This window comes from Dermacentor silvarum, chromosome 3, assembly GCF_013339745.2.
Source record: "Dermacentor silvarum isolate Dsil-2018 chromosome 3, BIME_Dsil_1.4, whole genome shotgun sequence".
Taxonomy (NCBI): Eukaryota; Metazoa; Arthropoda; class Arachnida; order Ixodida; family Ixodidae; genus Dermacentor; species Dermacentor silvarum.
The window spans coordinates 223,036,870-223,051,355 of record NC_051156.1 but is presented as its reverse complement, the minus strand read 5'-3'; the positions used below and the strand labels follow the sequence as shown (position 1 = coordinate 223,051,355).

The following is a 14,486-nucleotide window of genomic DNA, read 5'->3' as shown; positions in this document are numbered from 1 at the left end:
CACGATGGGTACATCTGAACATTGAGGATGACAAAAATGGTGAGGGTTCAATTGCTAGTTTTTAAATGCGGAGCATTTCTTGGTGAACATCTGCCACCTTGACATTATCTATCTAGCGGCCTACGTCTTTGTACTCTCATGATCGTTTCGTTCACTTGGTACGTACCAAAATTTGCATAGTATGACAAGAGTGTATGACGAATGTAAATGATAGGTCATGAGATGAATGTCATGACATGCATGTCATGTAGGTCATGAAACAGCCGCCTACGTCTTGGGGCTCTCATGGTCATTTCATTAACTTGGTAGGCTCGCACAGTGCTTTGCATAACGATTCTCACAGGGCGTGGGATCTGCCGGCTGTTTCTGTTCCTTTTTTTTTTTTGTTAAAAAGCATATGAAGAAACTGCAATCTTAATTCTTTTTTTTAGTACTTCAAGTAGCTGCATTTCATTGCACTGCATTTCACTGAGAGAGTTTGATACAAAAAAAAATTTTTAAAGGCAATGAACTTCACACATTTTTTTGGGGGAGGATTCATTCCAATTTTTTTATATTTTAGTGTATGGGTCACAAATGATCCATGCATACCGCAGTTTAGGGCTGATTAGTGACTACCTTAATGCAGCTGATCCTGGTGGGTGACCACTGCCAACTGGGCCCCGTGGTGATGTGCAAGAAGGCAGCACGGGCTGGGCTGTCGCAGTCGCTATTTGAGCGGCTCGTGGTACTGGGCATTCGGCCCTTGCGCCTGGAGGTGCAGTACCGCATGCACCCTCAGCTGGCCCAGTTCCCATCCAACTTCTTCTACGAGGGCTCCCTGCAGAACGGCGTAGTTTGCCGACGAGCGCCGCATGCGTGGCCTGGACTTCCCGTGGCCGCAGCCAGAGCGACCAATGCTCTTCTATGCCTGTCAGGGCCAGGAGGAGATGGCGGGCAGCGGCACCTCGTACCTGAACCGCACCGAGGCCGCACTCGTGGAAAAGATCTGCACGCGCTTCCTGCGCAGCGGTGTCAAGCCCCAGCAGGTGGGCGTCATCACGCCTTACGAGGGTCAGCGTGCCTACCTGGTGCAGCACATGCAGTTTCAGGGGGCTCTGCATGCCAAGCTGTACCAGGAAATTGAGGTGGCCAGCGTGGACGCCTTCCAGGTTGGTTGTCACATGAGTGGAGGAACATCCTTGCCCATTTACTGACTTGCATTGTCGTACATACACGTGGGTCAGTAAAATGAGAACTATAAACTATTATTCGAACTTCGTTATTATTTGTACTAGCGGTTTGAAAATTCGCCAATTATAGAGTTTTCTATGCAGTTTTTAAATACGTTGTTAGATTTTGTGTAGCTGTTATAGTTTGTGAGTTATGCGATGCACAATGGCAAAATATAGTAATCTTTGCGGGCACTTTTTTATGTACTAAAATTTCACAGAGTATCGTGCTGGAGCTTATTTAGTTCTTTGTAGATCGCAAAGTGCCGATATCTAGCCAAACAGCATGTACAATTACTGGAACTATGCAAAAAAAAAAAATATATATATTAGGACATTTCAACTAACCTTTTTTCTCAATTCCCTGAAATCTAACCTTGTACTTTTGCAACAACTGCTGAAAGATATTGCAATTTGAAGTATATATCAGCATTGTATATATCTTCAAAGTATGTATGTCAAAGCTTGTTAGTGTGGGACAATTATAAGTTAGTGTGGGACAATTATGTCTACCAGGTTACTATCATGGGATTGTGAAAAAAATTTGCTGAAGTGGTGACTTTTTTTTTCTTTCTTTCTTTCATAGTTCCAGTGAATACTGTTTAGATAGATATTGGCACCTTGCAGTCTACAAATAGGTAAATAAGCCACACCTGAATGCTTCTTGTGAAAATTTAATGCACAATAAAGTGCCTGCAAAATCACTATATTTTGCCATTGCGTAGAACGTAACTTAAAAACTGTAGCAGCTACACAATAACTTATGACATATTAGAAATCTGCTTGAGAAAATCTAACTGGGTGAATTTTTAAATCTCTCGTACAAATATGAGAAGAAGTGTTTCAAAGAGTGTCTCCCCTAAAAAATAATTTTAAACTAATCAGAAATGTTTCTGCATAGCAAAAGAAAAAAGGCAGGAATATGAACTCAACGTTGAGGGGATGTTTAAAGCCAACAAAAGAGCAGGGGTTCATCTAAAACTTTGAAGGCCTGCTAGTAAACTTACTGGGTGTCTTGGTGCTTGTACTGAGACCAGGGACAGTGCATGTGCGTTTGTAAATTAAGGAACACGTGCATTGGCATTGAAGACATTGGCGTCTACAGGAAACTGGATGCTTGGCACAGAGTCATCACGCTTGATTCTAATTAATACTATTTGAAGCCAGTCATCAGAGCATACCCTCTTTTAGACATTCCAAAGCTGATGCTGCAACTTACTGCATCGTAATGAATTCCAGACAATTTCACTTCGGAGACTGAAACTTAATGGTGCAAGGAGCGCAATTTTTGCACCTTTGGCAGACATCCACGAGTGACATGGCATTTACGGCTCACGGTCGCACAAGCATGATGCAAGTGTCCTTATCAAGCTGCGATCTCGCTAAAACACTGTGGGCTCACATGCTGGCTTTTATCCGCAAAACATGGGTTGATCATTCCTGCTCAAAAGTGCCAATCATCTTGCTCAAGGTCACGATTAATACGCCTTGACCACCTTGATGCGTCACTGACAGCCTCCTAAATGAGAGGAGGAAAAAAAAGTACTTCGACTCCCAGACCAACCGCAACAAAGTGGCAGCGAGCGGCCAAGCTAGTGCACACGAGCGATAATAGACAGAACAGGGAAAGATGAGCAGGGAGCGTGGCCTGCTGCGGCATCTGTATTGGCTAGCGAACTTTTGCAGAATGAAAAGCGAGTGCAAGTGACACTGCCAATGCTGCCCTGTTGCCTTCTCCCTGGTGTTTTCGAAGTCAACATTTCGAGATATCCGGAGTTAGGCATGAACACTTTCTGATAAGGGGTGCAAACACCTGGGTTGACACCAAGGTGGAAAAAAAAAATTACTTGATCGATATTTCGAGATAAAGTAGAACCCCGCTGATACGGTTTTCATGGGACCTTAAAAAAAATGCAAGAGCCGAGAAACGGGAAAAATTGAGAAATGGAGAGTAGTGGTGAACTGCACACAATTTTATTTTAGTTGTTACGTTTGAAAAAAAGTTGTAGTTTCGCCTGAAAGGCGAAGTATCGATTGCGATAGCAAATTAGTAGACAGCTATAGAAAGTAAGAATAGTAGTTTTATCGTCCGTATAAACTTGTAAACATTCACTTGTTAACTAAGTTAACAAGCGTGGTGCCAGCGTGTACCGGCAAACATAAACACATGCCACTCGATGAGCGTGGGCACTCGCTGTCATGAAGAAGCGCGGCATCAGCAGCGAGCGATGTGACCTGTGTGCTATCGCTTCAACGCAAATGGAGCGCCGAGAACACAGCACGCACAAAGCTACGAGCCGCCGATGCACCTACACTGCCTAGACTCTGCCCCCAATGCAGATCGCTTTCAAGATACGGCCCGTGCGACTGCGCACGCCCGTATAGTACGCAGTTGATGCCAGAGTACAATGCCACCGTAAATACCGTAACAGCCAGGAAAATGCAGCACCAATGTATCCGAGTTTGAGTTAACAAGGGTTTACTGTTGTAGATATTCTATTTGCAAATTGAATTTATTTGAACATTCACTATTCGATTTGTATTTATATATTCAATTACTTGCACACCCCTAGTTTTGAGAGATTAAGAGTGAAGAGCCATTCCATCCTTCCTATCTCTGTTTCAAGAGTGTTCTAGTGGACCCATGTTTTACTCTCAGTGATGAGTCTGTTGAGGATCATCACCTTCTTATTCAATAGTTAAAAGGAAGGGATCGAGACACCGACCAAAAATGGTTTAAATATATTTAAAAATACATTAACGTTTCGGCTCTCCCACGGGAGCTTTGTTCACAATCTGCAGGGAGTACTTGTAAGTTTCAGATTGTAACAAACTTGTAAGTTTCAGATTGTGAACAAGGCTCCCGTGGGGGAGCCGAAACGTTAATGTGTTTTTAAATATATTTCAACCATTTTTGGTCGGTGTCTCGATCCCTTCCTTTTAACTATGCATCATCCCGACCAGACGGGCTTCCGTCATACTCTCGACTTCTTATTCAATGTGCTTCACAAGTTGTTTACAGATGTTTATCATGAGCAGTGTGATTGCTGAGCCATCACATTCTGCTGAGCCATCACATGTTGAGCCACCACAGTCGGTCCGCTATTGTTCCTTCTATTGCTTTCACAGCTGCAACACTCTGGCGTCACTTGATGTGCTTATACTGTGCGAGGAGCATCTTTTACAAATGTGGCTCCATTTGTAAATTTACTACTGCCTTCGTACACCTCCTGGTGTGACAAGCACACATTAAGATACTTGGCTTTCATTATGTGATCAACTTCAATAGGTTTTACTTTCACTTGTCAGTAGGGATGGGCGAATACATAGTGAATTTGAGGTCGAATCGAATAGTGATTTGGTCGAATAATTTTTAATCAAATAGTTCGAATATTATATATCATATATTACAGTAAAACTTAGTTAATTCGAATTTCATGGGGCCAGAAAAAAATGTCCAAATAACCGAATTATCACGGTATCCAGAAAACAATAAGCAAATGCTTACTACGTCAACAAGCTTTTATTAGTAGAATGGATGACCAAATCTTTTTGCTATTTTGCACAAAAGCAGTGCGGAAGCTGCAATACCCGTCATCTCATGACTGAGTGGATCTCGCAGCGGCGATCGACGCCTTGCGACTTCCTTCGCAGCATGGCCGTGGCGCGCGCCATCGTTTGCACCACACTTTGCACTACCACGTGCGCATCTCGGTTATTTTTGCGCCAGTAAGCTGATCGCCAAAAAATCGCACGTCCTAGCCAGCGCTCTTCATCCTCACCAGCTTTGCACCGAGTCAAACTGAAACGACCGATTGTTGCAACCGCTGCAGAGGAAACCGCAGCCGCTATCGACGTGATTATGAACGGTAACTTTGCGGTGCTTAAACGCGGCCGACACATGCATCGAGTCAGAACGAAACTACTGTTCGCTGCAACAACTGCAGACGAAATCATGATCGCTATCTATGCGATCATGGATGGTGACTACGCAGCTCTTTAGGTTCACGGCCAACGTGCCTATTCAGTCGGAACGAAACTACTTTTTGCCGCAATCGCTGCGGAAGAAACTGCGGCCGCTGTCGACGTGGTCATGAATGGCAACTATGAAATCCCGTGGCCAACGCGTTGTTATGCACACCGGTAAACACAATAAAGGCACAAATAGGCACGAAGCGTTCCGTCGGTGCTGTCATTCACGTACGATTTCCGCTGATGACTCTGGCGATGCAGACTCCGCAGCTTCGTTTCGGCTGAACGCTAGTGCCGTTTCTGCTTTCTTGCGTTGCACATTTCCGGCTCTTTAATGCAAAAGCGTATAGCCTTCGAGATTGTTGGTTGATGTATGGCAGCCATGACGTAAAGCATAGCCTCCGAGATGTGTTTTTGTACCGGCCGTCCCTGGCTTCTGGCTGCCTATTCGGGAGCGCCGAATAATTCGAAAATATCGAATGCCTGAATTCGAATTGAAGCGAATAACGAATAGAGAATAATTCGAACGAATATTTGACTATACCGAATATTCGCCCATCCCTACTTGTCAGAAATGTTATAACAGAATGTTATTGTTCTTTGGGGGTGCTTGTCTCAAGTGGGGCAGCCATTTTTACACTGAGACAATGACTATGGTTGTTCAACCGTACTCATCTGCCACCTACTGAAACTTACAGCAAAACAGTTGTCTAAACTTGTAAGTTTCATGAAAGGGAAAGATTGGCATACTTTTGAAAGGAGCACAAAGCTACAAAGAAAGCCCATACGGGTATCTCTAAAAGAAAACTTCACAATCCTCAGATTGCAATCTGCTAGCCTCCTGATTAGCTGAGATGGTAGAGCGACTTTCCTGGAGATGCGTTGATCTCAGCTTTGATTTTCGTACCAGAAAAGAAAAATTATTTGACTGCGAAGCTGCCTTTGAAAGACCCATATGTGTTTCCTTCATAGCCTCCTCATCCCAATCTTTCCCTTTTTACTTAAACTGTTTACCCTACTAGCAATAATGTTGCCAACTTACAGGTCAATCATGGTGAATTTCAATATTTTATTAACAAATTTATGGTTTTCATTTCACTGCACCTCATACTTGGAGTTTCTTAAGCTGCACACAGTTTCATGTGTTCATTGACAAGGCAAAAAACAGTTAATCTTCTGCTTCTATTTTAAAAGGGCATTGTGCCACTGTAGTGTTGATAGAAATAGTTGAGCAGATGAGCACTGCTGCCACATTTTCTTCAGGGCCTCGAACTGCAGCATGTGTGCTCTTTCCTGAGTCCCTTGAGTCTTCTTTTGTGACTCTGACAAAGCTGCTTTTGCAACATGGACCTTCCTTATAGATCTGACTATGCTTTCAGGCTTGCTTTGGTTGTTATCAGCATTGGACATTAGTAGCAAGTTTAGGTTTAAGCTTTTCAGCTGCTTTCCAATGCTCATTTTGTCTTTACACCTGCAGGGCCGAGAGAAGGACCTGATCGTGATGTCCTGTGTGCGGTCCAATGAGCACCAAGGCATTGGATTTCTCAACGACCCCCGACGGCTGAATGTGGCACTGACACGTGCTCGCTATGGGCTTATTATTGTGGGCAACCCCAAGGTGCTGTCAAAGCAGCCCCTGTGGAACCACTTGCTGAGCTTTTACAAGGAGAACCGAGTGCTGGTCGAGGGTCCCCTAAACAACCTCAAGGAAAGTCTAATCCAGTTCAGCAAGCCACGCAAGCTGGTCAACACAGTGAACCCAGGTGGTCACTTCATGAGCACCACTGTGTTTGACGCCCGGGAGGCCATGGTGCCCGGTAGTGTGTATGACCGCTCATCTCAGCTGAATGGTGGACCAGACTGGCGGAACACTAACCGTGGAGCCTGGGCACCCCTCAAGGAGAACTTCCCTGAGACAGCTTTTGGCCGGCACCACGACCCACTGGCATACATCGGTCCTGCGGAGCGGGCTGCAGCCAATCCAGGCCTTCCTGTGCCTGTGGGGCTATTTATGAACATGGCACATGTTCCACCGCGGTTCTATAATCAGCACCAGCAAGCACTGCAGGCACGACGAGGGGCTGCTGGCCCAGCAAAGGGTCCCCCACCCCGTCGCACAGCCCGCCAGCAGCAGCAGCCTCCACCAGGGCGACGTGCCCCTCCAGGCTCGCAGTTCAACAGTCAAGCTAGCCAGGTACGGGTGCTTCATTGTTGCGATCCCCCCCCCCCTTCTCCAGCCTTCTGGTGTTGTGTCCACGGGATCAAGCGAGTAACTTTCTTTGAATCTTTTGCCCATTTTCGTGAAGTTTGTGGCTGGATTTTCTCCATAATTGCAAAGGGCATGTGCTGTTGCGAAACCAAGCTGCAGCAAACATTTGTCGATGAGCGCCAACATTTCATATTCTCATGTAAGGGCTACACAATTTCTCATAAATTTGTGACCATATTTCATGAGTGCATCAGCAAGAAGTAAAATTTGTATCTGCTTTGAAAAACTAACATGCTTACTGCTTTGTGTGATGACCTTTATTTTATGCTTGTTACCTCTTCGTGGTTGCTGGCACATAACTGTGAAGCTGGAGCAACTGAAATCTGGTTCATCACAGCGTGCGTTACAAGATGAAGCTGCCCTCGGACACGGGCTCAGGCATCATGTTACATCTATGGTTGCGCGATGAAAAAACTATGGGAGTTCTCACATAAAGCAATATTGCCGGTGTATGTTTCGGCTGGTGCAGGAGCAACGAAAGCTCACTGCACAAACGTGTAGTACAATGTAACCTTGTTAATAAGTTCCTGTTACATTTTCGCAGCTCTTATGCTCTGAAATGTCAGTCCCGGTTATGTATCTCACCTGCAAAATTGTTATCAGGTGTTAAGTTTTCTTGGATCATGCATTCTTTTTGCGTGGTTCCCTAAGAAATGTAACAATGGGGTTCTACTGTACTTCCGTCTGTGAACACCATGCGCGATGTGTGGCGTACATACATATGCTGAATGAACGCGTATGCCCAGCGCTACAGGACAAGCCACAGGGCACCTGGATAAGTATTTCACCGGTGCTTAGTCTTCGATTACGGACACAAGCAAAGAGGAGACTGATACGCCTCTGTGGATACAATATGCTTCATCATATTCGTCGTCATTCCATTGTCATCACAGTGTCAATGCACAACTGCCATCATCATTGTCACGCTGTCACACCATCTACTGAAACATGTCTACAATAATTTGTGCCACCATCATGAAAAACAGCTATCAAAGTCAGCAGTACACTTCAGAAGTATTGCTTATGTGTCCGTGTGATTACTGCAGTCCACATCAGTTATTAGCTTGCTTTGACAATCTTTGACAGTTGCTGCAAAAATTCTTACTAAATTTAAATTCACAAGTTGGCAGGTATGCTAGTGAATGGCCCCTTCCTTCTTTGTTCTGCAACTGCACTTGTAAATCTCTTGGTGTGTCCCATTTGAGCTCACGGATATGCTTCCAAATGCTTAGCAGCCAGTCAATACAGGTAAACACAAACTGGAAGTGAGCCTTGGCGATGATGAAAGGAATTCTCATTGTCGTGTCATTGAGCTGTGTCGTCATGGTGAATACAGTAGACTTGCGTTAATGAACTCTTTCGTTACCACGCCTATTCAGATCGATCACCGATGATTGATGCTTTAAATCGCTTATTTTGACATGTTGGAGCTATTTCTCATGCACTTAAGGTCACCCAGTACAGCGGAGTCTCGTTGATACGATTCTGCGTAATACGTTTTTCGGGATAATACTTTTTTTTTTTTCTTGTATATGATTATCTTCGGATAATACCATATTTATTCGAATCTAGGCCTGTAGTCTTTTTCAAATAATCATATACGAAACTCTAGGGTCAGCTTAGATTCGAGGATTTTTAAAAACGCGCCAGTTTTTAACTGAAACTGATAAATATTGTGCACAGTTAGCGCCATCTAGAAAAGTCGGTATCGCAGCTGCTACTAGCCGTGCCAGCCGTGCCAGTAGCCAACTTACTAACTAAAGTCCACACCTGTTACAACAGATCTTTATTCAGCATACTTTCATATATAAAGACTTCGTATATAAATACGACAACAAAGAATACTCACACGCAGGACCAGTGCTGGTACTGTAAGTCTGTTGTCGTCTTTTCACGCTGTTTAAACTTGCCATGTCTGTCGTGCTTTGAAGGTAAACCATTGATTCATCTTGATTTGATTTCGTCATGTATAGCCTCTCTAGTAGTTTATTCCATCTTCGTGTGCCTCGGCTGTCCATGAAAGGCCATATTTGATGAGACTCTGTGCACATCGTGTGTGCAGGGAGTGCTGTCCCAGCCGGGTGGCAGTGGGCCACTGTCGCAGCCAGGAGTGGGTGCCCTGTCGCAGCTGTCGCAGGAGAGCTGCTTCCTGGGGGAGGAGCTTCGCTCGCAGGCCGAGGGCATGCTCTCCCAGGACTCATCCTACCAGGGGGACAGGCACTGTTTTGGGCAGCCACCCTCCTCCTCCACAGCCCACTTCGCAGCACAGCAGCCCTACTGAGGAGCCAGGCAGCGGCAGCAGCAGCATCAGGCAGGTGAGGAGGCTTCCACCTGCTCCAAAGCTTCATGTGCACATCAGAATAGCTTATCTGGTTTGCTAATTGTGCAATGCCATTAGTAGTGACCATCATTGTGTAAACAGAAATGATAGATGCTGCTGCAGTTTCCATGATTTTGATACTGATTATGTGCATTCCTGCACAATTGAGGGAACCCTCATAGAGACTGGCACTGGGGTCACGATAACATGAAGCTATTTTACTGTCTTTATTGCAAATCTGCCATTCGACCTCGGTGATTGGTCAAAATTTTGACCAATCATGGAGGACTAATGGCAAATTTGGAATAAAAACAGTGTGTAATTGTTTACGTTACCGTGACCTATATTTACTGTATCTTTTTTGGTAACTGTTCATGACATCATCAGTGTAGCCAGAGCTGTGGTTAGGACCTGCACATGTTGAACCATGTGCAGTGTACCTATAGCTAGAGCCCCTAACTTTATGTGGTGGAAAATTTGAAATTCTGCAAATGAAGATAGAGGAATCTGCAAAATTCTACGGCAACATTGAACAGACATAAGGTACATGTACAGTAGCCGACGGATTATTCGGACTCCAAAAATTCGGACTTGTTGGATATTCCGGACTTCATAGATGTACCGTCAGGATTCCTATAGAGCTAATGCATTTTCGCGACCGATTTTTCGGACGAATCTAGGTGCCACTGTTCGATTTTCCGGACTAAATCGTTCGCTCCGAGCCACGCTACCCGATAATGGAGGCCGCCATGTTGGATTTTCCGCTGGCTTGGCCGGGCTTGGCTTCCAGTGCCTTCTGTATAGCCTTCAAGATTAGTAGACGCACGCTATCCTCTTGTCTCCGAGGCCATGCCCGTTATTCCTTGGCCGACAAAACATTCCAAAAAGCGGCACTTGCCCTTTTTTTTTTTTAGGTAAGCTTGGCACTATCGTTACATCACTTAAGCGGAATCCGTGTTTTTTTTTTTTTCTTTCTTTTTTTCTTTTTTTTTAAGTTTTGGTTGCGCCGTACGCTGTGTGCGGGGTGAAAGCTGGCGAGGGTTAGCCGGCAACCGCAATTTAATCTCACGCACGCAAGAGAGGAAGGCGGCCGGAGGTCGTGGGGCATGGGGAGAAGGCGACGGAGACGGTGGGGAGTTGCGTTCTGCTCTGTCGGCAGCAGCCGTGCAGGCACCATATCTTGAAAGCGATCTGCTATGTGGCTGAAGTGTGCACCTGCGATCTGCGATGGGTACAAAGGGCGTGCGCCGAGTGCCAGTAGCTTCGTATGCGCTGTTTTAAATGCAGAGCATTTCTTTAACTCACATGTAGCGTGCGCCGTCCGTCCGCAACAGCTCGAGCACAGGTGCGCCCTCTCCCCCACTCCTCCTCTCCCGCATCACGCTTGCAGCACATGTGCAGCGCGTGAAGCGTCGTAGTTGAGTCGCGCTCCGGCGCTGCAAGCACCGTAGCAACAGCAGGTGCTGGCGTGATAGCGCGCCCTCTCTCCACCCCCTCTCCCTCTAACGCGCGTGCTAGGAATATAAAGCGGGTTGGCGCGGGCTCCACTCGTCAACTCCTGCGCTCTCTTGCGTTCATCGGCGGTCGCAGTTGATAAGCGATGGAAGCAAGACCTTCAACTAGTACCTCGACACAATCTAACATCAGCGCCGAAGCACCAGTTCAAGACCTCGTACCATCGTCTTCGTCGACGGCGGCAGAAGACAAGGCGGCGAGGCGGCACGCTGCCGACGCCGAATGCAAGCGTCGTAAGCGTGCTGCCGACGCCGAACTTCGTGCACGAGAAGCCGCGGACAGGCGTCAGCGTCGGGCTGCGGACCCTTCGAGTCGAGAACGACACGCGGCTGCGACACGTCAGCGTCGGGCCGCGGACCCCGGCGTACGGGAACGAGAGGCGGCGGCTAAAATAATAACCCCACTATGCTCTGCATTTACACGTGTCCCTCGCGCGGGGGCATGCGACGAGCTTTTTTTTGTTTTTTCGACGTTCGCATTGAAGCGAGAGAAATAGACAGCGCGAAGGTCAATTTGCCCGCGGTCATCGGGCGAGATGTGTTCATTTCGCGCGCGTGCCACTGTGCTTATTTAGTTAGTAAGCGCGTATTCACAGCTTTATACGGCCGATAAAACTAACATCCGTACTTCGTATCGCTGTCTATTAATTTGCTATCGCAATCGATGCTCCGGAGTCCTTTTGGGCGAAACTGCGACATTTTTCTTAAGCCACTCTAAGCCTCATAATATTTTTTCTCTTGAGGGGGGGGGGGGCGAGTTTTTCGGACTGTTCGGTTTTTCGGACTGCTCGATTTTTCAGTCCCCGCGAAGTCCGGAAAATCGGTCGGCTACTGTAACAGTTTATTAAGAACTTTCAGACTCCAAACATGCTTGTATATTTAGAACTGAAGGAAACTCGGCAAAAAAGGACTCCTGCATCTTCGTAAAAGCTGGCGTTCTTGTATTCTCGAGCACGTTCTTTGGCCGTCTTCTTGCTCAAATGAGATCCTGTGGGAGCCATCTTGATTACCAACTCGAAACACAAAGCAAACGGTAAAATGGCGCACTTTCTGTTGAAGCAAACGTTGGATGGATTGATGACTACGGCTACAGCTGAGCCCTTTGATTCGAGTGGCGACTGCGCCACTTAGCCAATTTTTTATACGGTGAGAATATTTGAATATGAAATTAAATTTCTTCATCAGTAAAAGGTGCCGAGGCAATAAAAACCCTCTTACTATTAATTACTAAGAAAATACTACTTTTCCGTCACCTTTGGCAGCTTTCACTTGATCTGTCATTTTTGGGACTGCTTGATTTTTCGGACTATTTTTCAGTCCCCGCGAAGTCCGGAAAATCGGTCGGCTACTGTAGGCGCCATCTTGTGAAAGCTGCGAGAAACAGCGTTTCGCTGCTGCTTCAAAAAGCAACTTAAAAAAAAAATGCATTTCCGCAAAACAACATCAATTCCGTGATTTTTTGCGGAATCGCGGAAAGCTAGGGCCTCTACCTATAGCTTTTAACAGCAGGCTCGGAAGGTGATGCATGGATTGCCAGAGTTGATGGTGGTGGTACGTGTAATGCTACAGGCGGACTGAGGCAACAAGTCCATGGGGGCCCCCTGGACAGGGGGACCGTGGGGCAGGGGCCAGCCCCGGGCATCGCGCGCCGGCGCACCACCCAAAGTCCGGGACCTGAAGAAGGAGGCCGGGCCAAGCCCCCCCCTCTTCCTCCTCTCCATCACCGCCGGAGGCAGCACCACAACTGCGCAGGCTGCGAATAAACAAGGCACTGTGTGTGCGCGGCGCGGGCAGACATTTCCAGTCTCTTGTTTGACTGTTTGGGAAGCTGCTCAAGCAGTGTGACAAAATGTAGAGAGGCCATTCACTGTGCCTCTTTCTCTCTCTTTTTTGTGTGTATGTATGCCCTAGTTCCAGCAATGCAGCACCCACGGGAGTCTTACCATGAAGTCCACGCACGTGTATCACTTTGAGGTGCATGCTGGGAGAGAGAAATGTATAATGGGCACAGTAGTGCGCAGATTCACTGTCTGTGCTGAGCTGCAGTTATGCGTTTCACATTGTCAAGCCTATTTAGAGCTGCAGAGTGCTTTGCACCACACTGCTGCAATTCCAGAAGCAGGCAATGGGCTCCATCCTGCCCTGTACACCAGTAACAGCATGAGCCATTAAGACTAAGCTTTAGCTCAGGTGCTCCTATCTAAATGCATGGAAAAGGAGAAATTGCTTTTGCTTGGCAACCACTGCAGTGAGTTTGATGAGGTTTGTTATATTCAAAAAAAAAAAAAAGTTCATATGTACTGATCGTTGCAAGCACATTTTTTATTTAGGCCATCACTTCTTAAACTAAATATTGCTGAAAATTGCAAAATTTAGACATATGAAACTGTCAAGTTTACAACTCTAGCTCAGCAATGAAAAATGATCTCAATTCTAAAAACATATGTTACTAATTGAAAGCAATGTTAATCGCAAGTTACGACTCGTCTGATTTCACTATGTATAGAATTGCAATGGAAGCTAAAAACAGGACATCTTGGTTTTCTTCGAACATAAACATTTAATAATACATCTTAAGTGAACAAAATTGATAAATTATACATTCCTGTTAAATGTTACTAATTTGTGAATAAGACTTGCAAAACTCTTGTAAACATTTTAAAAATCCACGTAAGTTGTAATTTAAATCAAATTTGTCCGCTTTTGATGCTCAAATGGGTGCAGTTCTTAGAAGTGCTATATGTTTTTGGTACAGCAGTACAGGTTTGTAAATTTGCTTACCAATATTTGGCAATCTTTATAAAAACATACAGGTCCTAAATTGAAATTATGCTTCCTACAGTCATTAGAATTCAACTTTCCCTCTCAAGTGCAAGAAATTTCATTAAAATTGGTCTAGGGGTTATCTCATGAAAGCATTTCTGCATTTTGAATGTATTTCAAAGGCAGCATTGGAGTTTGGCAGCAGATGAAGCTTCCTCTTCCTCTCTAAAGCTTCCTCTCCTGAGGGGCTTCCAGTATGTTTGTGTGTTTGCATTGCCTTTGAAGTGCCTCTGATAATGCCTTTGGGAGTGCTTCTGGTGAATGCCACTGAGAACGAATCAAGGAGCACCTGTGAAAGCACTGTGGACGAACTGGAGCACACAAGACTCTTCTTTGCCCATAACCTTGCATTGATTAAAATGGAACTTTTCAAGCGC

General features: G+C 45.6%; 1 protein-coding gene across 1 annotated transcript in view; it reads left to right on the top strand.

The window, feature by feature from the left end:
• Positions 1 to 13,083, top strand: part of LOC119446759 (regulator of nonsense transcripts 1-like) — a 32,443-nt gene extending 19,360 nt beyond the window's left edge. The window contains 5 exon segments of the mRNA XM_037711297.2: positions 629 to 835; positions 837 to 1,151; positions 6,661 to 7,377; positions 9,515 to 9,767; positions 12,856 to 13,083. Of these exon segments, the coding sequence (XP_037567225.1) occupies positions 629 to 835; positions 837 to 1,151; positions 6,661 to 7,377; positions 9,515 to 9,733 (1,458 nt within the window). The 3' untranslated portion in view covers positions 9,734 to 9,767; positions 12,856 to 13,083.
• The last annotated feature ends 1,403 nt before the right edge of the window (positions 13,084 to 14,486 follow it).